The sequence below is a fragment of the Leptonotus elevatus genome, chromosome 11 (assembly GCF_054856555.1).
Source record: "Leptonotus elevatus isolate MCC_2025b chromosome 11, RoL_Lele_1.0, whole genome shotgun sequence".
Lineage (NCBI taxonomy): Eukaryota > Metazoa > Chordata > Actinopteri > Syngnathiformes > Syngnathidae > Leptonotus > Leptonotus elevatus.
Window position 1 is genome coordinate 22,933,550 of NC_141249.1, and position 24,255 is coordinate 22,957,804.

Here is a 24,255-nt window from a genome sequence, read left to right on the forward strand (position 1 = left end):
ACAGACAGACAAGACAATACACAACAACAAAACAAAATGGAGGTAGTGAGCGCTTACCTCTCTTTGAGTCGCGTCACCTGCGCGCCGAGGTGAGCTTCATGCGTGCGAGCGCGGTCAAGCTCCGCGGACGTCTTCTCCAGATCCTCACGGAGCTTCTCCACACCGGCAAAATTGTGAGACGTCATGCATTCCTCCAATGAACTGAAGCACATTAACGCCAACACGGCAATACATACACATTATTAATACACAAACACACATTAACTAATTTGCTCCCAAAAAAGAATAAATACGTTCTATTTTAAACATAACCATGCTCCCAAAGACATATTTATACGTTTTTGTTTTGTTTATTTATGCTAGAGCATACGGAAGGCTTTGATGCAGCCTCTGAACTGAAGAGAACGCTTGAAGCAGTGGTAGTAACAAAAACGGCCAGCAGGTGGCAGGAGACTATAAGAGATCAACCAGGGCCACGTTTTTGACAGATTTGTGAATAATGATGAACCTTAGCTATATTCAAATGCTAATTGCTTCGAAATGGAAACATTCTATTTTAAACATAACCATGCTCCCAAAGACATATTTATACGTTTTTGTTTTGTTAATTGCTTCGAAACGGAAACAGATAGCTGAAAATGGCTTCCGGTCAATGAGTTAAAACAAGTTACTGCACACAAACACACACAAAAAAACGACCTAAAATGAGAATTCCCAAACTATTATACACTTTCTCACTACGCACCATATGACTTGCTCTTTATCGTGCAGCACGTGTTTGAGTCCGCTGACGTCATTGTGAAGCCTTTCAATCTCCTCCGTTTTGTCCTGTCAGTCAAAATTCGGGTTAAACGGATGTTCCAATGCTTTTGTCACAAAAGGTGCTCTCCTCCTTTACCCGCGTCTCCCTGCAGTCATGTGCCAGCCTCGTGTCCTCCAGGGCTCGGAAGCGTTCCAGTTCCACTTTGTGCGCGTGCAGCTCATGGTGAACTTTTTCCAGCTGAGCGCGCACTCGCAGAGCGTCGGCGCAGCAGTCGGCGTGTTGGCGCTCGGATGCACGCTGTGTCTGCACACAACGGAAGGTTACCATTAAAAAACTAAAAAATGACACACACAAAAAAAAAAGCCTTCTAATTATAACAAATTACAATGCAGAGAATTAATTCATTCAATTATTCAATTAAAAGTGATCTTTAAAGAGATATATAACAGTGATAATTTCAACTATAAGTTATTATTAAACACATAGTAATTATATACATTTATTATAATTTAATTCCACAAGACTCCTTTTCTATACTACAGTACATGTGAGCTAATTTGTTTAAATTAATATTTGTAACAAATGAACACTAAATAAATAAAATATGAAAAACGTTGACTTAAGTTAACGTCGTTTTAAAACATCAAGTTCAATTTGAAAAATACATCACCAAATCATTATATAAATAAATGCTCTAATTAGTATAATAAAAAAAATCTATACAAAATAATAATGTTCGAATCAAATAAGATTTTTTTTTTTTGCTCTCTTGTTATGCTAAAAGAATACCAAAAAAAACATGAATTTCAAGATGCTAAATAAAACAACAATAATCCCTTCTTGAAATATGCGCATTTACTTTGACGTGTGCAAGCTCATCATTTAGGCTCTTCTTGTGGGCTTCCAATTCTGCCAGCTGCTTCTGGTCGACCAGCGACCTCTGACTGCACTCCTGCAGCCCGGATGGGAGTCAAGTCATGTCACCAGCAGGTAGACACAAAAGTAATTGTTACATAAAAAGCACATTTCAGAATATTTGTGACAGTCGGTGGGGCAAACTACCAAGGTGGTAGAAAATGCCAACCTGCACTGAGATGGACGGCATTAACGTGTTTAGGGTTGGATGTGTTACACTGCCACCTGGTGGCCATGGCGTGCAATACACCAGAGGGAGGCGCACAATGCTTTCAAAATACGGAGGTACAGAAGAAAGCTCAAACAATCTCTCCAGCCTTGTTCTCATTTTTTTCAATTGGTTTGCCTTGAAGGGTTTGTTTACAATGCAGGTGTTTTGCGTGATGTCATACAAAAATAACCTTTATTGTACCTCAAGCTTGTCCTTCAGTATGCTGACTTCAGACACGTCGTCCTCTTTGGATTTCGATTGCTCGGTCATGGCCTTCTTCACGTGTCTGCGCTCAAGCTTCTGATAACTCCTCTTTAACTTGTCCAACTGAAGAAAGAATACAAATTTAGAGAGAACTCAGTGAAGTAGGATACCGTCTAGATTGTCAGACAGTGACAGTGGATTTTCTGTCATTCGTTTCCACAAAGGATGCTATTGTTATCTGAAGAGTATTTTTGCACATCTCACACCAAATTTTCTGAGGCACTTCTGATGATGTTGCAATCTCCCCAAACAAGCGTCTCACCTCCTCGCTGACTTTCCCCAGCTGCTTCTCATACTTGGTTGCCAGGTCTTGTCGTCCAACTTGGAGGTCATCCACCTGCTTGCGGAGAACTCCGATCTATAACGGCAACGCCAAAGACAAATGTCAGACTTTCAGCAACAAGCCTGACACAGACTTACGCACAAACATGTCAAACTGGTTGTAAGGTAGTGAGTGTCACGTCCCCCCCCATGTGCACTTCACCTCCAAGTCTTTGCGCTGAATGAGCACCCTGGTGGCGGAAATCTCCTCCCGGCCGCCCTTCAGCTGCACCCGGAGGTCTCGCACCTGCGCCTCCCACTCGCTCCTCTGCTGGCTCATCATGATGTCGATCTGCCGCATCAGCTCCTGGAGCTCCGGCTCGCACGCCGACAGCACGGAGCTGAAGAATTTGAGGACAGACAGCAAACACGTCAGGGAAATGTCTATCACAAGTTACTAAACTAGTAGAATGACTCTAACCTGAGGTCCGAATTCAGCAACGAGCCCAAACACGCCTCCATTTTAGCTCATGAATAATATAATATTGACCAAACGGCCTAACGAGACTGGTAGATAAAGTTAAGTGGCAGGCATTTGGCGAAACGATGGCTTAGCAACCGGCTAGCAACCTTCAAGCTAACCAACCTCTGTGGCGCCAACAAACCTTCATTTCAAAGCAATGTGGCGTCACGCTTAATAGTTTAGGTCTTCGAACGGCTAACTGCTAGCAGGCGGCTCATTGGACGTTTGAAAATTAACAATATGTATGCTCGTCAACTGGACACTGGAGGAAATAACTTTTAAAGAAAGAAAGACAGAAAAGAAGAAAACTACTTCCTGTTGTGAAAGCCGCAGCCTCCGCCCATTGTCGCTACGTCATCACGTCCTTCGGATTATGTCACGTTTATTTTATTTCTTTACTGTTATTTTCTTATGTTCAAAGTCTGATTTGGTTGCTTTGTACCATGATATGGAAAAAATAAATACGCAGGCAACTATGTTAAAAGACAAACTGAGCAACGCCCGCCCTTTGTCGTTGACGTCATCACGTCGTACGCAGGCAGCGAAAGTGGATGGAAACCATGGAAACGACGCCAGAGGAAAAACGTCATGTCACATGATTTTCGCAGTTTGTTATCTCAAGACGACTAGTAACTGCCATCAAGTAGCTCGTTGAGGCTTCATAAAAATATTTATCCCGTGAAGTGACTTGGAAGAATTTAAATAACGTTTATTAAAAATAATGGTTGTGAAGTAGTAGCATACCTAAGTAGCAAGAAATACTCAATGTACAAAACCCAACAAACAAAACAGACAATGTAATCATTACTGGAGAAAACATTGCAGACTTTTCTTAGAAGAAGTGGTTTTAATGTAAGTCAACATGAAGTGACAAATTGCTTGAAGCGTGTGAGTCTTTATTTCTTCAAAGTGACGTAAGTTCTCCCGTTTTTTTTATTTTATGACAGCTGTAGTGAAAATAGGTGCGGTGACAAAGTAAAGAAACTGATGGATCTCACGCGGCTTCGTCTGTCCTTCCTTCCTTTTCTCGGTCTCTCCTTTGGTCTCTTGAGGCCTCCCTGATTTTATGTTTTTTGGATTTGTTGGGGTCTGGATGTTTCTTGGGCTGGGGAGGAGTTCTGGTGGGGGGTGTCGGGTCGGTGCTGGATTTCACCTTCCTTGGTTTTCTTTGGTCCCCTCGGGTCTCCTGGTGTTCGGTTTAGGTGAACGGTATGAGATTTTTTCTAATAGGTTTTCTGGTGAGCTAACAAATACACGCACGCACGCACGCACATACACGTACTCACCCACACACACACACACAAAAAAAAATAAAAATAATAATAATAAAAATATAAAAGAGCAATGATGATGACATTTCCGAATGAACAATACTGAGCTCTTAAGAAAAAAAAAGAAAAGAAACTGATGTTAACATCATTAAAAAAAATTTTTTTATTATAACAAGATATATGTTAGAAATGTTTTAACTTGTAAGGACAGTGTCAAACTATTATGATTCTAATACCAAGAGTCAGACTTTGCTCTTGTGACAGTGTGTCAGCGCGTCACTTAGAGCCGCCAGCACCATGTCGGCACTTGCAATGCTGCTGTTGCATCCCATCAGGCCAACGCGAAGCACCTGCAACAGGGTACAGGAAGTAGGTAAGTCAAAAAGAAAAAAAAAGGAGAGAGAGAGAAAAAAAAGGAAGTAGGTAAGTCAAAAAGAAAAAAAAAGGAGAGAGAGAAAAAAAAGGAAGTAGGTAAGTCAAAAAGAAAAAAAAAGGAGAGAGAGAGAAAAAAAAGGAAGTAGGTAAGTCAAAAAGAAAAAAAAAGGAGAGAGAGAGAAAAAAAAGGAAGTAGGTAAGTCAAAAAGAAAAAAAAAGGAGAGAGAGAGAAAAAAAAGGAAGTAGGTAAGTCAAAAAGAAAAAAAAAGGAGAGAGAGAAAAAAAAGGAAGTAGGTAAGTCAAAAAGAAAAAAAAAGGAGAGAGAGAGAAAAAAAAGGAAGTAGGTAAGTCAAAAAGAAAAAAAAAGGAGAGAGAGAGAAAAAAAGGGAAGTAGATAAGTCAAGTGACACCAGATGGCTAGATAGGTAGCTGCCATGCTAACTAGATAGGTAGGGAGGTGGGTACCTCGTTAGGTTGCTAGTTAGATAGGTAAGTGACATGCTATGCTGGCTAGATTGGTAGAAGCTAGGTGGGTAGCAGGCTCCGTTGTCAGACAACTTAATAAGGGACCAGTTAGCCATTTTTCTAACTAGATAGGTAAGAAATATTCTAGCTCGCTAGATAAGTGAATGGGTAGGTGGTCCGCTACCATCCCGGTGGAGGGTCCAAGCCCCCCGGAGATCTCCAAGTTGTGCGTCTTCATGATGTAGGATGTGATCTCCTTCCAGTCGTATCCGTGCGGAGCCACGATTGTCGTCACCGTCGGCAACCTCAACGCCTTGGGAAAAAACACAGGCAACATTCGCATTAGAAATGATTACAGTTATCTTTGCAGCGGTGCCTTTGATAATGAGTTATGAGCGTGGTCACGGAACAAATGACACTCTTATCTCAAGGCACCACTGTATTATTTGTATAATATCATTTTTAATTAAAAACAACTCAAAACATTTCACCTTATCCTCCACGAAGAGTTTAAGTCCCATTCGCTCCAAACCGGTGTGGAAATACTCGGCCACTTTCCCGTGTCTCTCCCAGGAATGTTCCAGACCCTACCGAGCAGCACACAATTAGATACGGTGCCTCCCTCGCTAATTAACTCATTCATTGCCATTGACGGCTATAGACGTCATAAATTCATTTGAACTATTCCTATTAGTTTAACATTTGTTTCCACTTTTGTTAACAACAGTATGAAAACCTAGAAAAATATTTTTGGGTAAATTTAGAACAGATATAAAATTTGTGATTAATCGTGAGTTAACTAGTGAAGTCATGCAATTAATTACGATTAAAAAATGTATCACCTGACACCCCTAATTTTTAATAATCTTTTCTTAAAAAAAAAATAATTGTAATAATTTTTTTTCCCAATTTTTAATAATCTTTTTTGTTTTTTAAGAAAATATTTTTTTAAATTAGGGGCGTCAGGCGATTACCATTTTAAATCGTAATTAATCGCATGACTTCACTGGTTAACTCACGATTAATCACAAATTTTATATCTGTTCTAATACAAAAAAAACCGGTTTTCATACTCTAGTTAACAAAAGTGGGAAAAAATGTTAAACTATTAAAAAAAAAAGTTAAAATGAATATTTGACGTCTATAGCCGTTAATGGCAGTGAACGAGTTAAATATTGATGCATACAATACATTTCAGTGTTTTGAGCCACTCAAATGAAGATTCGGCTTCACCTCCTCCACCAGGACGGCGAGGCTCTCCCTGAGAGAGTAAAAAGCAGACACGGGGCCCGTGTGGTGGTACCTGCGCATTGGAGTTGATTAGTTCATGAAAAGATTTCTGCTTTGAATTTTTTTTTTTTTTCAATGCCGTTCTTACACTCGGGCGGCTTTGCCGTCGCATCCCCAGTAGTTAGACAGCCAGCTCAGGTCCAAGAAAAACGACGCCGGCTTGGTTCTGCGGTTGAATATTTTACGGCTGTGGTCGAAATGGGTCAAACAAACAAAAAGCATTGCGAGTCATAACTGAAACGTGGTCTCTTGAATATGCTTGAAGATGGGAGGCTTGCTTCTGAGTTCTCACCATGCTCGCTCACTGAAGGAGATGGGTGCCGTTCCTGGTGGGGCATTCAGAACCTTCTGAGAGCCTGTGTACAAGATGTCGATCCCTAAACATGGCAGAGAGAAAGAGATGGAAACTTCTTTTCATACTTACACAACAATTAACAATATATTGCATCGTTTATTAATGCTAACTGGACATATGAACTATATCATACTGCAGTGTCTTTTTTTTGTATTCAAGATCATCTTAATTCGTTTTAGATGATCTTCGGTCAATGGTTCTTGCAATTCCAAAAGTTCAGCTCATTTCTGCGAAAATTAATTTGCAGATTGGGAACCAAACCGATTGCTCCAGATGTCAGGTCGCACCTTGCTGGTCCATGTACACTGGAGCGCCGCCGATCGACGCCACAGAGTCCACCAGGAGCAAACAGTCGTGTCTGTTGAAGCATGAACGTGATCGTCAAAATGGCTTTTTACACTGCTGCTTTAATTCTTATTGGTCTTACTTGTGACACAGCTGTCCGATGCCGTCCAGCGGGTGCAGGACGCCAGTGGACGACTCTCCGTGCGCCAGGAAAAGCAGTACAGGCTTGTGTTTGGATAACGCCTAGCACAGCATATCAATCGTTTGACATCAATTGACTTGTTAGCTTGTTAGCGTGAGTGTCCTTTTACCTGCTCGATTTGTGCATTGGTGAAGAATCCACCAGGGGGCGCAACAATGGTGTTAACCCGTGCACCTATTGAGTCGGGAAAAAAACACTTTAGCATATACACAATCAAATTCGCCTTTAAATAATCAAAATTTGTGATGGAAATGAGGTTATCATTTGGATTGGATTTTTACAATTGTGTTTTCAGTGAGCTTACATTAGCTAATGTTAACACGTTGTCATCATAGTGCAGCAAGTTCATATTTGGTATCTTGGGATGCTATTTAGCAGACATTAGCTCGCGTATGTCATGGGGGGGGGGGGGGGGAATTATACACACTTATCTCATTGGGCATTGGCAGAACAGAAAATGTTAAATCTGCAATCAAATTCAATATTGATTTGGTAATTGGTGTCTTTTAGGTTGGATTTCAGCACTGCCAACTTGCATTCATGCTAAGTAGCTAATGTAAACAGACTCATTATTGTGATCAAAACTTCAAAAAAAACTTTTTGCTGGACACGAGCACAATAGGAAAATTCACAATTAAATACATTTTTTTTTTTTAAATGAGCTATTTGGTCTCTTTTGGACTAGATCGTTAGCAATTGTTTTCATGCTAACTAGCGAAAGTTAGCGCCTGTATGTCAGCATTGTCTGACAAGATAATAATTAAAACAACTGAAACCGAGTTTTTTTTTAATTACAACATGAATAACTTTAATTCTAATAAAATTCCAATCTTCCAATGAGTATGTTGCCGGTGACACTCATAAAGAAGTCACTCAGTAAATGTAATTGCTAACACGCTAATGCTAACTGTTACCTATCCTCTCTGCCATGTCTGCCGCCCGTTCTCCCCAGATGCCATTGACTGCCGCCAGCACGCTGTCGCCGGCCTCCACGGCGTTGAAGATGGCGCACTCCATGGCGCTGTGGCCTGTGCCACTCACCGCCAAAGTCACCGGGTTCCGAGTCTGGAACATGTACTGTATTCCGCTCCGGATGTCAGCCATTATCTGGCAACCAACAACACAGGCATTCTGGAGAACGTAGATCCTGGACATTGGCATCTCATTCATTGTACTTCCAATTAGTTTGGACAATACAAGACTAATTGAATACAAGTCGAGCTAAAACCTCAACTCAACATTGTTGTTTATTTAATGAGTGCAGTGAGTACAATTTCTACGTTGGAGAGACTCAGTAACCGCTGCAGCGATTCTCATGACCCAATTTGAGCGAGTCGTGGATAGCTAGTAAAAAAAAACAAAAAAAAAAACTTGCTGACAACAGTTGGGAGCCATTGGTGTAAAAGAAGCCATAATGTCAACACACAAAAAAAAAGAAAGAAAGAAAGTTTTCCTCATTCAGCTGGTAGCGGCCATAATGAGCTGTTTTGCCATGAAACCAGGCAAAAACTGAGGCATAAATAGCTGGACTCAACAATTAAATGTCTTCAACAATCCATTTGACTTGGTTTACTTAACAGCTGAGTAAAAATCCAGTCTGGCAAGTATGTCTTCTGGTTTGTTTCTTGTTCTGTTCCATTGAATGAATGACTGCCATGAAGACAAAACACTTGTTTAAATGCAATTAAATGTGAGGTGTAAATGCAAGATTTCATAGCACAAATGTGTTGTTAATACTCCTTGAATGATGCTGATCCTTATGATATATAGTTTTTCAGACCCCTGGAAGACAAGTTGGAGCCAACGACATTGAGCTAAAAGGGGATCTTTTTAAATAAACAAAAGTCCTGATTGATCATGTGTTTCACTGCAGAATAAAATGACTGGACCCCCCCCGAATTCAGTTTACCTCAAAAGTCTCCGGATGCATGTGTCCAATGACGGGATTGGCTCCGGCCTTCAAGATTCGCGGCGGAACATTGGAGGGTCCGGGTCCAAACATGTGGCGGTGAAGAACCGTCAGGGCGGTCCGCAGACGTTGAGGTGGCGGCACCACCAGGGAGGACATGTCGATAAGACGCGTGCAGAGCTGTTGTGAACTCCACCCAGACTGCAAGGCACGGCGTTTTCCAACTTTGTTTGTCTTTGTGCTGGTCTCAACGAGTCCTTGGATCGTCTATGTTAATGATTGACAAATGACTCTGCACTTCTTTTTTAAAAAAAAAAAAAGTTTTATTGTATAATCCACACATAATGATCAATTTAAAGTCTTTAACAAAGTGTGGGTGGCATCTCCCCCCCCCCCCCCCCGTTTTTATCTTTGTGCTTGTTTTTGAAATTAAAAAAACACATTTTATTCTTAGTTTATGTATCACCAATATAGTTGCTTAGAACCTTTACTTTTTTTTTGGGGGGGGGGGGGGGTTATATTTAAAAAATACTTGACTTCATCCCCTCGTCCTCGTTCTTCATGCCTCATCATGAGTGGGGGGTCTTCGGGGGTACGAGGAGGGTCTTGCCCAGGGGCTCGGCGCTGAATGAGCCGTCGCGGTACACCAGATGTCCCCTGACGATGGTGGACTTCACCATGCCTCGGAGCGACACCCCCAGGTACGGCGTTATCTACGCACGTACACACCACATTAAAGGTTCGGAATGCCGGGCGGATAGCAGATCAAATTCCAGGATGAATCTCGAGCCTGCCGAACCCGAGCAAATGAGCCCTGCACATCTACTGGCAATGGAAAACTGTGACAATGTATCCGCAGGACGTTCTATTGTGCAACAGTGATCTACTCAATGAAAAGCTAGTAGTCTTACCTTGTTCTTGTGATGTATGCCTTCTTCTTTAATCTGTAACACAAGGAAACAAAAGTACCGTATTTACCAACCATAGGAGCTTCATCACCCCCTTGTGGCTGCTTGAAGTACATTTCACAATTCAAATAAGTCAACTTTTGTCTTTTTGTCCTACAGCCTTATAACGAGTATTGGGCTAATTGTTCAGTAGCTACGATAAGGGAGGCACTCTTGTGAACAAACCTCAAATTCTCTCTCAGGATCCCAGATAACCAGGTCCGCATCGTAGCCCGGTGCCAGGCGGCCCTTCTGCTGACCAAGGCCACACAGCTTGGCCGTGTTCTGGCACATGAGGCGTACGGCGTCCACTAATTGAAAGCCCTTCTGACTGGCCGCGCTCCAAAACAGAGGCAAGCCTGACCAATCACAGAAAAAGTCATAAATGTTATGGAACTGATTTATGACCATTGAGCGGTTTATCACAAAAGCTTTTATCGTACCCAATTTTTTTTTACTCTGAGGTTTATGACCCCCCTTTTTACATTATTGGAGTGGGGATGTCATAAATCACACAAGGGTCATACATCTATAATTTCTTCCAAAATTCTAATAATTGTTTTTTCACTTTTTTGATAGCTTCTAAAGCAGTATCCGTTTCTGTTATTACCAAACTGGAGAGAAGAAATGCCCCCCCAGGCCTGAGTAAAGTCTCCAGAGTCCAGTTTCTTAAGGTCAACCGTGCAGGGGGAGTGGTCTGACACCACCATGTCAATGTGGCCCGCCTTTAGCGCCGCCCACAACTGATCCTGTTGGGTAAAGTAATCATTTACAGCTTGAGGCTAGTACAGACGCACACAAACACGAAGACGTTTAATATCTTTACAGATTTTGTAATAAGTGACAGAAGCAAAATGAAGGACACGCTGCCGTTGACCTGGTTGTGAGACGATCTGATCGGTGGGCAACACTTGAACTGCGTGGCCCCCGCTGGTACGTTCTCTGCACTCAGGTTCAGGTAGTGGTGGGTAGTCTCCACTGTCAGGGGGGCGCCGCCCTTCTTGGCCTCTTGGATGACGGGCAGTGCCTGGGCTGAAGACAGGTGGACCACGTGGCAGCGCACCCTAAAGCACAAAAACCCCTGCCATAAATTGGAGTTCCCTTGTTTCCGGTTGTCGTGGTGATATTCTCACTGGTACTCGGTGCAGAGTTGTACCACGCTGCGGATGGCCTCCACCTCCATGATGTCAGGTCTGGACTGCAGGAAGGTGTCATATTGTTGAGGGTCTAATGTGGATACAAGTCAACACAATAAGTCCATTTTGGTGTGTATGTGCTGTCAAGGGACATTGTTAGATAGGATCTCGGAGTTGAAACAGGTAAGTAAAGTGGGTTGGTGACTAGACAGGGGAGTGGCATGCTAGCTAAAATTCAGGTAGAACGCTAACTAGCAGGCTAAGTGGCTCGATAGCTTGGATGGCACGAGAGTCAATTTTGGTATCAAAATCTAAATGAAAAAATATTTCCCCCAACACGCATATTAACATAATAACTAGACTAGACTAGACTAAAACACCCATTAACTCATTCTCTCCCAGCCATTTTCACTGAAGCAACCCCCCGTCGCTCCCGGCTGTTTTACTGGATTGTGCAAGGCCTACTTAAAAGTATTACAGTAAATAGAATGTTACCGCCATTGGTCTCACTGGCATGTTGAACTTCCTTCTCAGCGTGAAACTAAAGGAAACAAAAGAAGATTCAGATGTTGGACCTTCCGTAATAAATCACTTTTTTGGTGATAAAGTGCTCACTGTGTGTGTAAAATGGAAGTATCGTGTGGTCAGGTTAGCAGCTAACCGTTAGCTAATGTTAAATGTATGTAAAATAGAGGTGCGTGCACTCTTACTAAAGCCAATGCTAGCTAAGTGTAAAATAGCGGTATCGTTCATTTACGCTAGCTGGCTAAAGTGTGCTGTGGTTGCGCTAGCTGGTTAGCATCATGTAGCAAAGAATACGACAAGAATCGGGAGTGATTCCCAATGCAGCCCCTGTCTATGGTGCATTCAGGTACCAGTAGGACACTTCCTGTTCCTCTCAGCTGCTCCATGGCAGTGCGCAGGTCTCCGTGGCTCACGTGAGGGAACTCGTCCACGCCGCTGTGGATCAGGAAGCACTTGAAGCCGGCCACTCCGGCCTGGATCATGGGCTGAAGTTCTATCTTTGAACAGACAGTTTGACACTACGGGCTTTGTTTTCATAGACAGCGCACGGGCGTAAAAACGAGCACATCTTGAATTTTGCGCAGGTGCAAGCTTCCTCTAGCGTGTTTGGGAATTTGGGAGACCTCACTGTGCCATGCCGGGAGTTCCGGCGGACTGAGGGCGTTTTCTTTTACATGCCCGCAGCGCACGTGACAATTTGGTGGCGGAAAGCCGGTCCAAGTGGTGGTTGCAGGTGGTGTAATATGATTTTTTATGGATTTAATTGAGGTGCAGAAAGACAGATTCGGAGCTCTATGGGTAGGGTGCGAGAGAACAGCAGCATTGTTATTTTAGAGGCGCCCCCTTACCTGGTTGCCGGGAATCACGCCACCCCAAAAGGCGGTGTCCACGAAGCATTTACCCGTGGCCTCGCGTAGCTTCTCCTGTAAATTAGCCAGTGTGGTGGTGGGAGGGATGCTGTTTCTGAAACAAATGGGTCATGTACTGTGTTAGGTACAGGGTTGGGAGGGTTACCTTGAAAATGTATTCCAATACAGTTAGTAATTCAAAAAAATGTAAACCATAATATTACAGTCTAGTAATGTAAAATGATTGCTTTTTTTCTTTGATTGAATTACTCCAATGCCAAATATGGTAATGAAGACAAATCCTGCAAAAGAATCCCCATTTTTAATAAATATACCTTGTAATCTAATGTGATCAGTTTTTTTTTCTGTAATTCCAACAGAATACAGGCACATAAAAAAAAAAACCCTGACTACGTAATTCCGGTACATTAGGTTATTCCGCAAACCTGGTGAAGTAGCTTACGCGGATAGCTAGCATGCTAACTGCCAACCTAAGGCGCTAGCTATACAGGGTAGCTGATATTGTTGGATTATTAACATTGTTTTTCAGTTTCAATTGATATTTTAGCCGTTTTGGATTTAGTTATAGCTGTGTAGCTCAATGAATAGTATTGTCTATTGTATTCTTATCTGTCTCTCTTGCCTGGGAAAGAGGGAGTAGAGTTTGTACCAGTCTCAGTCGGTCGAAGAGAGTCCAAGGACAGGCTGATTTATTATTAAGTCTAATCTGATTTGTATTCCTGGGAACTTTTGCCTTTTTGTGAATGGGAGGGGAGAGGAGACTTTTCGTATTCACCCACTTTTCAATGAATAATGTGCAGGAGAAGGAGGGACACACAATCTGAACGGAACACGGCTTGAGTGTCTTCATTTTGTGTGATCAGAAGCTTCTGATAATGATACCTTTGCAAAGGGACTTCTTCACCAGAATCTCACCATTCAGTTAATTGAACACGCAAAGAGTAGAATACAAATATTGTCTACTCTAACAATATGATGGTTTACTAAATACCCAAGTAAGCAACTCACAGCGGCATGTCCACGATGGTGGTGACGCCTCCCGCTGCCGCCGCCCTGGTGGCCGTCCAGAACCCTTCCCAGGAGGTGCGTCCCGGCTCGTTGACGTGGACGTGACAGTCCACGATTCCTGGCATCACTACACTATCGCCTGCATCCAACACCTGCAAACAGAGCAACAGGGTTAAAAAACTAACTAACTGGCCACCTACCCGTCTATGCAGCATGTCAGCTGCCATCTTAAACAGCCTAGCGAGCTATACTTGGCTAGTAGCTAATGTCCCCTAGCACACGAGAAAGTCTTTCTATTTAGTGAACTAACGCGGTACCTGTCCAGGTAGGCAGACATGCGTGACTGTAAACTAGCAATAGCTGTCTATTGATGAGTTATTAACATTGTTTTTCAGTTTCAATTTATATTTTAGCCGTTTTGGATTTAGTTATAGCAGTATGGCTCAATGAATAGAATTGTATTATCTGTCTCACTCTCAGAAGAAGGGCAACGGGTTTTTACATTTGCTATCTTGAAGGGAGTCTAGGACCGGTCTCAGCCGGTCGGAAGGGAGGCACAGGCTGATTATTGTTTTTCTCTAATCTGATTTATAGCTATGGGAACAGAAGGGGGGATTTTCTTGTATTCACTGAGTTGTAAACAAATGTACTGTGGGCTGATGGGAGGAGACTTTTCGTATTCACCCACTTTTCAATAAATAATGATGTGCCGGAGAAGAGGACACACAATCTGAACAAGACCACTGTTTGAGAGAGTTCAATTGTTGTCATCAAAAGCTTTTGATACCTTTGCAAAGGGACTTCTTCACCAGAATCTCACCATTCAGTTAATTGAACACGCAAAGAGTACAATACTTAATATTGTCTACTCTAACACTATCTATCTTGCTTCCCAGCACGTCGCCAAGAAAATTAACAAGTCACCTACCTATCTAGCGTGAGTTAAATTCTATAGTATGATCTTACCTCCACATCCTCTGCAACTTCCCCACCTGGTAGCACCTGGTGGATTTTCCCATCCCGTATGAGGATGACGGCAGGCCCGACTTGTTGATTATCCAGAAACACTCTTGTGCTCTTCACCGCCGCCACAGTGGATCCCAGCTCCATGTCTGCATTCAATGCCAGTGAATATGGAGAAACAAAAACTGTCTCTTTAATCGTCCAACCGGATCATGTGGGACCCTCGTGTTCCCGTGGCCATACCCCCCCCCCCCCCCCCCCCCCGCCGTCTTAATGGTTCAAAGGATCAGCACTGCTGACTCCCATCACCACGTGACACTCAAAACGCTCCCAACAAGAACATTTAATGTTCTACTAAGGGACAAACAACTTTGTACTCTATTTTTAACACACGCTGCAGTCTTTTTCACTCACTTTAAAGTTGTAGCTACCTAATATCTATAGCCTCCTACCTATCTAATGATCAAATAAATAACACTAATAATGCATGGGATTTATATAGCGCTTTTCTACACACTCAAAGACGCTTTACAATGGAACGGATACATTATTCATGCGCTCACACATTCACACTGTGGTGGCGGTAAGCTACTTAAGTAGCCACAGCTGCCCTGGGGCAAGCGTGGCTGCCACTGTGCGCCTACGGCCCCTCCCACCACCACCACCAAACATTCGCACCTTCCACACGTCAGCACTGGAGGCAATGTGTGCGAAGTGCCTTGCCCAAGAACACAGCGACTCATGACTTGGGAGCGGCGGTCCAACAGCCGACCTTCTGGTTACTCTACCTAACCGTCTCGCTAGCATGTCACCTACCTTTCTAGCAACCCAGCCAGCCCACTCACCTGTCTGCTTGTAGTCAGGATCTACTGTCTAGTGTTAGATTATTAACATTGTTTTTCTGTTTCGATTTATATTTTAACCGTTTTGGACATTAGTTAGAGCTGTGTAATAAGACAACAGTTAATTCATATGTTATCATATAAGTCAATCTATAGTCCTTTGTTCTCTTGCCTGGGTAAGAGGAAGGTAACAGGTTTATTTTCTATATTATCTAAAGGGAGTATAGTTTGTACGAGTTCTCTGTCCGGTCAAAGAGAGTCCAAGGACAGGCTGATATACTGCTGTTCAAGTCTAATCTGATTTTGTACCTATGGGAATTTGCTGAAGGGAGGGGAGAGGGATTTTCTTGTATTCACTGATTTTCAATAAATGTGCTGCTGTGTGCTGGAGGAGACACATTTTTGAACAGATCACTGCTTGGGTGACTTAATTTGTGTGATCAGAAGCTTCTGACTAATTACCTTTGCAAAGGGACTTCTTCACCAGAATCTCAACTTCAATTTATTGAACACGCAAAGAGTACAATAATATTGTAAACTCTATCACTAGCAAGTCAGCGACTGTATGTATCGGTTACATGCTAGAAACCAGGCAAACCTGCTACTAATTTCAAAACAGTCTCTTATCTTGATGGGCAAGGTGTGCCTACCTATGTAAGTATAGTTATGTCGTTGTATTTTTATTACCAGACAATCTATATGATCCAAAGAGTTGTACTTATAGTGTTAGGGAGGGGGAAAATGTTACTATTTCCTGTTGACCTGTGAGACCTATTACTTCTTTATCGTAAGTAGCAGCTATTCGCTACAAATATTGCTCACAATAAATTGTTTTTAGATTGTTTTAGCAGCCAACGCGATGATGACGTGCCTGTTTGTATGCAAGCCAGTGAGTTAAGTTACGCGCCAGTAAAATGTATTCAAACCAACGTTACGTTAATGTGTGGTTAAAAAAAAATGGGTTACATTAGCAAACTATATATGCAGTAAATTCGCTTTTTATTAACATGACGTTTTATGCTTGTTCACGTGACCATTTTTTCGCCTTCCCATGACGTCATGACGCAAGTCTCGCCGCGTCACGTGGCTGTTTTGATTACGTAATGCACCGGATGCCGCACGACCAGGGGAGGACAAGGCGGGGAAGGGACGGACGGATGGATGGATGGATGGCTAGCTAGCTAGAAAAATAGAAGTATGGATGAATAGCGTGAACGTGAAAAGCGGGTTGCGTTTGACGATTGTCCTCGATCCCCCGCCATCATCCTCATCTTCATCACACGAGCAGCGATGGCGGGCCCGGAGCAGCAGAAGCAGCAGGTGGAGGAGGAGAAGGCCGAGCACATCGATGACGCCGAGATGGCGCTGCAGGGCATCAACATGCTGCTCAACAACGGTTTCAAGGAGAGCGACGAGCTCTTCAGGAGATACAGGTAACGTGCGCGAGTGTTACCTTAACAAATAGATGCAGTGAACTGGTTTTAAGGCGAAGTCGACGTCATGACGTCACATCCCGTCGAGCGTACGATTGACTAGAGGGTGTGGCATTTTTTTGTGCAGCTTTAAAAATGAGAATATGTTTAAAGTAGTAAATATTAGCCATGCAGATGCCTCACCTGTATGATAGGTATGTTTAGATGTCTACAGCGGTGCGTGTGATTGATAATTCCGAGTTTATGATAAAAAAAGAGTGGTATCAGTTGTTGTAAAGTTCGGCTTTCCAGACGCTAGGTATTTAACTTCTCCGGTAAAATCATCTTCTGCAACATAGCAGATGCCACTGTGGTGTGCCTTCACTTATTTTGTGTTCCCTCTGTAGGAGTCAGAGTCCGCTGATGAGCTTCGGGGCAAGTTTTGTCAGCTTCTTGGTGAGTCAAAATGTTATGGAAAAAGTGTGCTGTGTGCAAATGTTGTTTTTGGCTCACTGGAGTGAGATGAGCCCATTTTGCGTTTTTAAGATCCATCCATCCATCCATCCATTTTCTGTACCGCTTGTCCTCACAAGGGTTGCGGGGATTGCTGGAGCCTATCCCAGCTGGCTTCGGGCAGTAGGCGGGGTACACCCTGAACTGGTTGCCAGCCAATCGCAGGGTTTTTAAGATTGTAAAATCAATTCAGCTCACATAACATCAGCTTTACTATGTAGTCGGAGAAGAATGCTAAAATCATCATTTATTTACGTTTTCGCACGAGACTCGTGAAATTGAACGGCAGAACACCGCAAATGACTGCTTTGCCACCCGGAAATTGTGATGTCACGGTATCAAGCTCCATTGAGGTTGTGTTGAATTGTCTTTAACAGAACGCCATGATGACGTTCGAGGAGGAGAAGATGCAGACGGCGTGCGACGACCTGAAGACCACCGAGAAGCTGTGTGAGAGCGACAGCGTCGGCGTTCTGGAGACCATCAGGAACAAGATTAAGAAGAGTGTCAGTGAAAGCCGTCGATCGCAGAGAATACGTTTCAGACTCACACGTGGACCTCCTGAGATATGGAGCGAGACAGTACAACATTTTGTATACAGTATACCGTATGTTCCCAATGTATGTTCTGTGTGTGTTCAGATGGACTCTCAGAGGTCCGGCGTGGTGGTGGTAGACCGCCTGCAGAGACAGATCATCGTGGCCGACTGTCAGGTTTACTTGGCCGTGCTTTCCTTTGTCAAGCAGGAACTCGCAGGTCAGCCTGATACTTTTCCTCCACTCTTGTGATGTGGACTAGTTAGTAGGTAATAGTTAGTACATTAGTTAGCTTGTTACAGAATTTGTTGGGACAAGCCTTTGTTTTTTTGTTATTTAGTAGTAGTTAGTAATTCATTTATCTAGCTAGTTAGTATTAGCTAGTAACTAACTAGTTTACAAATTCATTAGTAAATAAGGTTGTTGGTTGTTATGTGTTTTATGTCTGACTTTCATATGTACATCATTTTGTATGCAGATATGGTTGTTTTTAAAAGTGATATAAATACATTTGAGTTAACTAGTGGGTTATAACTAATGTGTTTTTTTTAAGCTAGTTGGATACTATTTAATTAATCATCTAGGTAGATAACAGTTTGTTAGTTGACTAGTGAGTGAGAAAGTTCAATATTTTTTTCTACTTAGGAATTCTTTATCTAGCTGGTAGTTAAATAGATACGGAGCAGTTAGCTACTTAGTCAATTGTTAGTTTTTAGCTAGCTATTTAGTTAGCTGCCAGGTTTTCAGTTAACTAGTCTTTTAGTTAGTTAGCTAATATTATAAGCCGGTTGTTAGTCCGTTCTGTCTTTTTTCCTCGTTAGCTTGTGGCTAGTCAGCAAGTTATTTATTTTGTTGTCTTTGTAGCTAGCAGCCGGTTGTGAGTGAGTTACTTTGCTAGTTAGTGAGTAGTCCTCTATTGAGAGCTGTTTTAGAAAAAAAAAAAATCACTATAATATTATATATAATAATATATGTGTCTTTTATGGTGTGACAGCGTACATCAAAGGCGGCTGGATCCTCCGCAAGGCGTGGAAGATGTACAACAAATGCCACAGTGACATCAGCCAACTGCAGGCCGCCTGCCAGCGGACCGCCACCGAGACCACCACCACCATGCCCGACAACGCCAACCACAATGAGGCGGAGAGCGGCGTGACAGCCGAGGCCCTGGACCGCCTGAAGGGCTCGGTGAGCTTCGGCTACGGTTTGTTCCACCTGTGCATCTCCATGGTGCCTCCGCACCTTCTCAAGATCATAAACCTGCTGGGCTTCCCCGGAGACCGCCTCCAAGGCCTCGCCGCCCTCGCCTACGCCAGCGAGAGCAAGGACATGAAGGCACCTCTTGCTACGTGAGTACGCCAAATGTCTACTGTACATAGTTGGTAGTTGTTTAGATGAGTGGTTCTCCAACGTTTTGAACCAACTACCATCTCAAAAAATACTTATAGTAGCTCTCCAAGTACCACAATTATAACTAACATTAACACTGTTTTTTTTTTTTTCTAATGATGCGGTTATGTGGCATCTTGTAGGTTGGCCCTCTTGTGGTACCACACGGTAGTGCTGCCCTTCTTTGCACTAGATGGGTGCGATTCTCATGCTGGCCTGACGGAGGCCAAGGAGATACTGCACAGGAAGTCGCTGGTCTACCCAAACTCCTCCCTCTTCATCTTTTTCAAGGGGCGTGTACACAGGCTGGAGGTAATGGTTACCTATGTGGAATTGCTGCATGTGTCATTTTCAGCTGGTTTGCTAGCTAGTTAGCTAGCTAGGCATGTTGGGGGTAGCTCGCTAAAATTGTCAATGTGCGCAGTTTGTCCAGTGAGTTAGCAGCTAGCTGTTTAGCTTGCTTGCTAATGATGCGTTCAGGATCACGAGGGCGTTTTGTGTATCCGTAGTGTCACATCAACAGCGCTCTGGCCTGCTTCAACGACGCACTGGAACTGGCGTCCGACCAAAGAGAAATCCAGCACGTGTGTCTGTACGAGATCGGTACGTTTGCAACTAGTCGGGTCTGGCGCAACTCGTTGCACCATTGCAGTGATGAATCGTTTCTGTCTTGTCAGGCTGGTGCAGCATGATCGAGATGAACTTCGAAGACGCCCACCACGCCTTCGAGAGGCTGAAGAACGAGTCGAGGTGGTCGCAGTGCTATTACGCTTACTTGACAGGAGGTGGGATGCCGCCTCTTAGCGTTAGCATTAGCGTCGTAGCGCTGGCGGGTTTGTTTTCAGCTCGGTCTTCTTTTTTTATAGTGTGTCAGGGAGCCTCGGGCGACCTGGACGGCGCCAGCAGGGTCTTCAAAGACGTGCAGAAGCTGTTCAAGAGGAAAAACAACCAGATTGAGCAGTTTGCTGTTAAACGGGTATGCAAAAGAAAAAAGAAAAAAAGAGACACTCTCTTTGATGTGTTGTCTTTCTGTAACGGGTGTATTGGATGGATTTCAATGCTGTGTCATTGTCCTTATGTGTATCTTAAGTGTGTAGGGTATGTGTGTCTTTGAGTGTCCAACGTGTCTCGGATATGTTTTTGCTAGGTGTCTTTGATATGTGTATCTGAGGTGTGCGTGTCTATTGTCTTATACTGTAGATGTGCATCTGCGATGTGTGTTTGTGATGTCTGTCACGAGTGTCTTAGACGGGTGCTTGCAATGAGTGTCATTGAAGTATGTTTTCCATTGGCGTCGACAAGAGAAGACGTACAAGAAGCATATTATACAAAATAGAAACCAACCATTTATCTGTGCATAAACTATTCATTCCCGAGTTTCTGTGTTTTTTAACGTGTCTTTGATTTGCGTCTTGATTGAGTTTATTTTGGGATCTTTGAGTGGTTTTTGAGGAGTTTCTCTGGTGTGTCTTTGATTTGCGTCTTGATTGAGTTTATTTTGGGATCTTTGAGTGGTTTTTGAGGAGTTTCTCTGGTGTGTCTTTGATTTGGGGTGTTTTTAATATTTGTCTTTGATCTGTGGTTTGTTTTTAATCTGTGTCTTTGATGTGTGCGTGCAGGCTGAACGTTTGAGGAAGATCTCTCCCAGCAGAGAGCTTTGCATCCTTGGCGTGATTGAGGTGCTGTACCTGTGGAAAGCGCTTCCCAACTGCTCCTCGTCAAAGCTGCAGGTCATGAACCAAGGTAAAAAAAAAAAAAATGATGGCGCTGCGTCGGGTATGGCAAAGTCATGTCAACAAAATTCTCTCGTTGATAAATCGTTCCGTAGTTGATGATGTGGTACATGTCGCTGGTGCACAGCATGATCAGGTTAGATGTGTGGTACTACGTTGTCGTTTCAGTGTTGCAGCGTCTTGACGAGGCGCCGTGTCGCGGCTTGAGACATCTCCTGCTGGGCGCCGTCCACAAGTGTCACGGCAACACCAGAGACGCCGTCCAGGTAACTTAGCGACGTCGAGCAACGACTCCACGAGGTGTTTGTCACGTGACGTTTTTCTGCAGTGCTTCCAGTTGGCAGCCAGAGACGAGTATGGACGTCAGACGAATTCGTACGTTCAGCCGTACGCCGTCTACGAGCTGGGCTGCGTGCTGCTAGCCAAGCCCGAGGTCAGTCCAGTCTTCATCTGCCACTTTTTTTCATCTCATTTGCTCCCAAAAATGTATAAATACGTTTTATTTTAAATATAGTAAGTGTCCCAAAGACATATTTATAAAATATAATATAATGTTTTTTTTATGCTAGAGCATACAGGAAGGCTTTGATGCAGCCTCTGACCTGAAGAGAATGGTTGAAGCATTGGTAGTTATTACAAAAACGGCCAGCAGGTGGCAGCAGAGTATAAGAGATCAACCAAGGCCAGCTTGCAAAAAGCTCTTTTCCCTACTGTTTTAAACAGATTTGTGAATAATGATGAAACGTAGCTATATTCTAATTCTAAAAGGAAATTCCAGTCCAAATTTTTCTTTCAAATATGTTCCTTGGGCCAACACTAGTATTTTCTCGTAAAAATAATAGTTTTAGTTCCATAAAAAAAAATTCTGGAAAAAAATGACATTAGGGTTTTGAGCTACATTTTACATGCTAACATTACTTTTGTTTTCCCACCAATTAGACTGTGGGTAAAGGGAGATCATTCCTACTTCAAGCAAAGGTAAGAATAATCATCCAAATCTGTTCTCTGAATCTGTAATGTATTAATGCAAGTTAGTTAGCATACACACTTAGCATTACAGGCTAACATGATCATTATTTAATTCCTCGATTTGTGTTTCCAGGAGGATTTCACGGGCTACGACTTTGAGAACAGGCTTCATGTGCGCATCCATTCGGCCTTAGCCTCTCTGAAAGAACTAGTGCCTCAGTGACTCCAGAGGGCGTTAGCCTTTTTACACCATCTTGTAACCCACGGACCCGGGACTCTTGAGTCTTAAGAGAAACCTCCAGACCCAGTGTAAACCATTCCGAAAAAATACTCGTTTACCCGGTTGTTAAGACATCGGGTACCTGGTGCAGGAAAATGAAGTCAGTCCATAAAAGTACTGTATATTTGGCCCACTTGCAACAAATGGGGCCACGTTTTGACAGGATTTTTTGTCCGTGTAAAAAAAATTGCATTCACTCGCGGGGTATGATTTAGCTAATCACAAGCACCATCTGTGTGTACGACGTTAAGATCTTTGGTGCCGGATGCAGGGAAACAAAGTCAACACGTACGCGGATATTTGTCGTGTTCACATCCAATGCAATTTTAACAGATTTTTTGTCACACAAGTGTTTAAAAAAACAAAACAGTTTTAACATAATTTTTGTCCGTGTAAAAATGTTGCCTGCTGTGAAAAATAAGTTTCTTTAGCTAATCCTAACCATCGTGGCGCGAAGGAATTTGATGCCAGATGTCGGATAATAAAGTCAACGATCAGGTCCAGACACAACAAAATGTCCAGACACGTTTTTTTGTTTGTCTTTTAAACAATTTTAACAAAATCTTTGTCCGTATAATATTTTGTCTGTGTTTTGTGAAGTATGATACAGCCAATCCGGTACCGCTTTTACTACATGTAAAAAAAACCTGGTACTATATCTCCACTATTTTTGTGCGTTTTTTTCCCTTGTTTTTGGTTGATGCACAAAGAAACTTGGGGATTTTTCTTTTCAACTCACAAAATTTTGAGTTTCATGTCTTTCACCGGACAGCGACTTTATGCTAAATTAAATACCGGTACGTTTAAAATAAACATGTACGTTTGTCATTGAGAGAAATTGGATATGTCGTCTAATAACAATCAATAATAAATCATTTACTATATTCTAAGAAAGCGTTTGATTTATGCCGCACAGTTCTAATGTTATTTAGAAGAAATAGCAAATGCTGGCGATGATGAAAATGAGATGTAAAACGAAAGGTCACAATATATATTGAAAATCGTTCTTTTGTTTTGTTTCCCGTAAATCCTTGTTATGGCGTAGTCTAGCAACAAGGATGCTAAAAATGTTCCATCCTTAAATGTTATCATTTCAACACAAACCAAGCCAAAGTGTTTTTTGTTGCCAAAAGCTAACCAGCTAGCTATTAGCAGGTTGAATGAAGGTTAGTGGTGTTGCTAACTCGAGTCAGTCAACTTATTCAGCTGACGCAGCGAAGTCAACAAACAACCAAATCATCCGAGTCCATGTGTTGCCGCTAACTCAAGTCGGGATCAGGTTGAACTTAGTTATGTTATATGACACATGAACCTAGTACTGTATTTTATTTGCTGGTGCGCTATGCATGGCACAGCAGGTACATGAAAATGACTTTTAAGTCTTCAATGTACACTCGCATGTCCAAATTAAGGAAATCTGACTTGAAAGGTGCTGGTAAATAGTCTTCAATGTGCACAGTGTCCCGATCGCGACCATTTACATCTGTTTACACCAAATGTCACCCTGAACGTTTGTGCGTCTACTTTAATTCTACTTTAACTAAACTTCAATAAAAAAAATAAAAAAAAGCCTTTTTAGTGAGGCTACTCTTAAGAAAATATAAGATATTGTGTTTTGTTTTTCTCACCTCTTGGTTGTGTGCGAGGGGTCCTTGTGTCCAATAACGTTTTGCTCTACATTCAAGTTCAAATGTCACTAAACTCTACAATAAACTCTTTTTCCTCAATCCAAACAACGACTGCACTTTTTTCTTCTATAGCTGTGTGCAATCTGCCAAGCAACCCATCGAACTAGTAGCCTGTTTAGCTGCCTGTGTTTTTTTTTCTAGCTTCTTGTTTTCATCCTTCCTCTCCTTCATTGCTCTCTCTCTCTTTCTTCTTTCCTCTCCCCTTTCTTTCCTTCCTCCCACCAGCTATCCATTATCTGAACTGCTTATCCTTTCAAAAATGTTTACTGCTTCTTCTTCTTTTTTTTTTTGCCCCACCCTGTTGTACTGACACAATGACATCGACACAAAAAGAAATACTGTGCGTCACATTTGGC

General features: G+C 42.6%; 4 protein-coding genes across 5 annotated transcripts in view; 1 reads left to right on the forward strand and 3 right to left on the reverse strand.

Moving 5' to 3' along the window:
* cep63 (centrosomal protein 63) overlaps positions 1–3,386 on the reverse strand; it is a 7,811-nt gene extending 4,425 nt beyond the window's left edge. The window contains exons 1-8 of the mRNA XM_086089552.1: positions 2,896–3,386; positions 2,638–2,815; positions 2,416–2,511; positions 2,091–2,216; positions 1,623–1,715; positions 899–1,066; positions 746–828; positions 58–201 (exon numbers count right to left, since the gene is read on the reverse strand). Of these exons, the coding sequence (XP_085945678.1) occupies positions 58–201; positions 746–828; positions 899–1,066; positions 1,623–1,715; positions 2,091–2,216; positions 2,416–2,511; positions 2,638–2,815; positions 2,896–2,936 (929 nt within the window). The 5' untranslated portion in view covers positions 2,937–3,386. The remainder of the gene's footprint in view (positions 1–57; positions 202–745; positions 829–898; positions 1,067–1,622; positions 1,716–2,090; positions 2,217–2,415; positions 2,512–2,637; positions 2,816–2,895) is intronic.
* Positions 3,387–3,816: 430 nt separating this feature from the next.
* On the reverse strand, positions 3,817–9,301 carry agxta (alanine--glyoxylate and serine--pyruvate aminotransferase a). Its single transcript, XM_086089096.1, has 11 exons — positions 9,090–9,301; positions 8,095–8,287; positions 7,290–7,354; positions 7,121–7,221; positions 6,981–7,051; positions 6,631–6,715; positions 6,427–6,525; positions 6,282–6,351; positions 5,540–5,635; positions 5,233–5,361; positions 3,817–4,558 (listed from the first exon to the last, which is right to left on the reverse strand). The coding sequence occupies exons 1-11, from the start codon at positions 9,246–9,248 to the stop codon at positions 4,451–4,453; spliced, it is 1,176 nt and encodes a 391-aa protein (XP_085945222.1). The 5' UTR covers positions 9,249–9,301; the 3' UTR covers positions 3,817–4,450.
* Positions 9,302–9,595: 294 nt separating this feature from the next.
* On the reverse strand, positions 9,596–14,765 carry LOC147166535 (allantoinase, mitochondrial). The gene is made up of 11 exons (XM_086089540.1): positions 14,541–14,765; positions 13,575–13,726; positions 12,546–12,660; positions 12,048–12,194; positions 11,668–11,713; positions 11,170–11,263; positions 10,914–11,100; positions 10,647–10,785; positions 10,223–10,395; positions 10,001–10,033; positions 9,596–9,802 (listed from the first exon to the last, which is right to left on the reverse strand). Exons 1-11 carry the CDS (start codon positions 14,682–14,684, stop codon positions 9,659–9,661), a joined length of 1,374 nt encoding a protein of 457 aa, XP_085945666.1. The 5' UTR covers positions 14,685–14,765; the 3' UTR covers positions 9,596–9,658.
* A 1,698-nt stretch (positions 14,766–16,463) lies between these two features.
* On the forward strand, positions 16,464–23,938 carry LOC147166536 (tetratricopeptide repeat protein 39C-like). Of its 2 annotated transcripts, none has more exons than XM_086089539.1 (14): positions 16,464–16,812; positions 17,199–17,247; positions 17,682–17,810; positions 17,946–18,060; positions 18,835–19,189; positions 19,373–19,541; positions 19,739–19,832; positions 19,907–20,014; positions 20,096–20,205; positions 20,849–20,972; positions 21,131–21,228; positions 21,291–21,395; positions 21,902–21,940; positions 22,065–23,938. In XM_086089539.1, exons 1-14 carry the CDS (start codon positions 16,670–16,672, stop codon positions 22,152–22,154), a joined length of 1,728 nt encoding a protein of 575 aa, XP_085945665.1. In that variant the 5' UTR covers positions 16,464–16,669; the 3' UTR covers positions 22,155–23,938. The 2 variants fall into 2 exon arrangements, with proteins under 2 accessions (XP_085945665.1, XP_085945664.1); XM_086089538.1 differs by having other exon boundaries at positions 16,464–16,574; positions 16,668–16,812; positions 17,682–18,060.
* The last annotated feature ends 317 nt before the right edge of the window (positions 23,939–24,255 follow it).

What these genes read in the sequence shown, in the direction of transcription:
- LOC147166535 (XM_086089540.1), bottom strand. Translation starts at nt 14,684, where the DNA reads ATGGAGCTGGGATCCACTGTGGCGGCGGTGAAGAGCACAAGAGTGTTT. An exon ending in TCAGATCGTCTCACAACCAG is followed by an intron (nt 10,786 to 10,913) that starts GTCAACGGCAGC and finishes TTTACCCAACAG; the next exon opens with GATCAGTTGTGGGCGGCGCT. An exon ending in GCATACATCACAAGAACAAG is followed by an intron (nt 9,803 to 10,000) that starts GTAAGACTACTA and finishes GTACGTGCGTAG; the next exon opens with ATAACGCCGTACCTGGGGGT.
- LOC147166536 (XM_086089538.1), top strand. Translation starts at nt 16,670, where the DNA reads ATGGCGGGCCCGGAGCAGCAGAAGCAGCAGGTGGAGGAGGAGAAGGCC. An exon ending in GCTGCAGGTCATGAACCAAG is followed by an intron (nt 20,973 to 21,130) that starts GTAAAAAAAAAA and finishes TTGTCGTTTCAG; the next exon opens with TGTTGCAGCGTCTTGACGAG. An exon ending in CATTCCTACTTCAAGCAAAG is followed by an intron (nt 21,941 to 22,064) that starts GTAAGAATAATC and finishes TTGTGTTTCCAG; the next exon opens with GAGGATTTCACGGGCTACGA.
- agxta (XM_086089096.1), bottom strand. Translation starts at nt 9,248, where the DNA reads ATGTCCTCCCTGGTGGTGCCGCCACCTCAACGTCTGCGGACCGCCCTG. An exon ending in AGACATGGCAGAGAGGATAG is followed by an intron (nt 7,355 to 8,094) that starts GTAACAGTTAGC and finishes CCGACTCAATAG; the next exon opens with GTGCACGGGTTAACACCATT. An exon ending in ATCGGACAGCTGTGTCACAA is followed by an intron (nt 7,052 to 7,120) that starts GTAAGACCAATA and finishes ATGCTTCAACAG; the next exon opens with ACACGACTGTTTGCTCCTGG.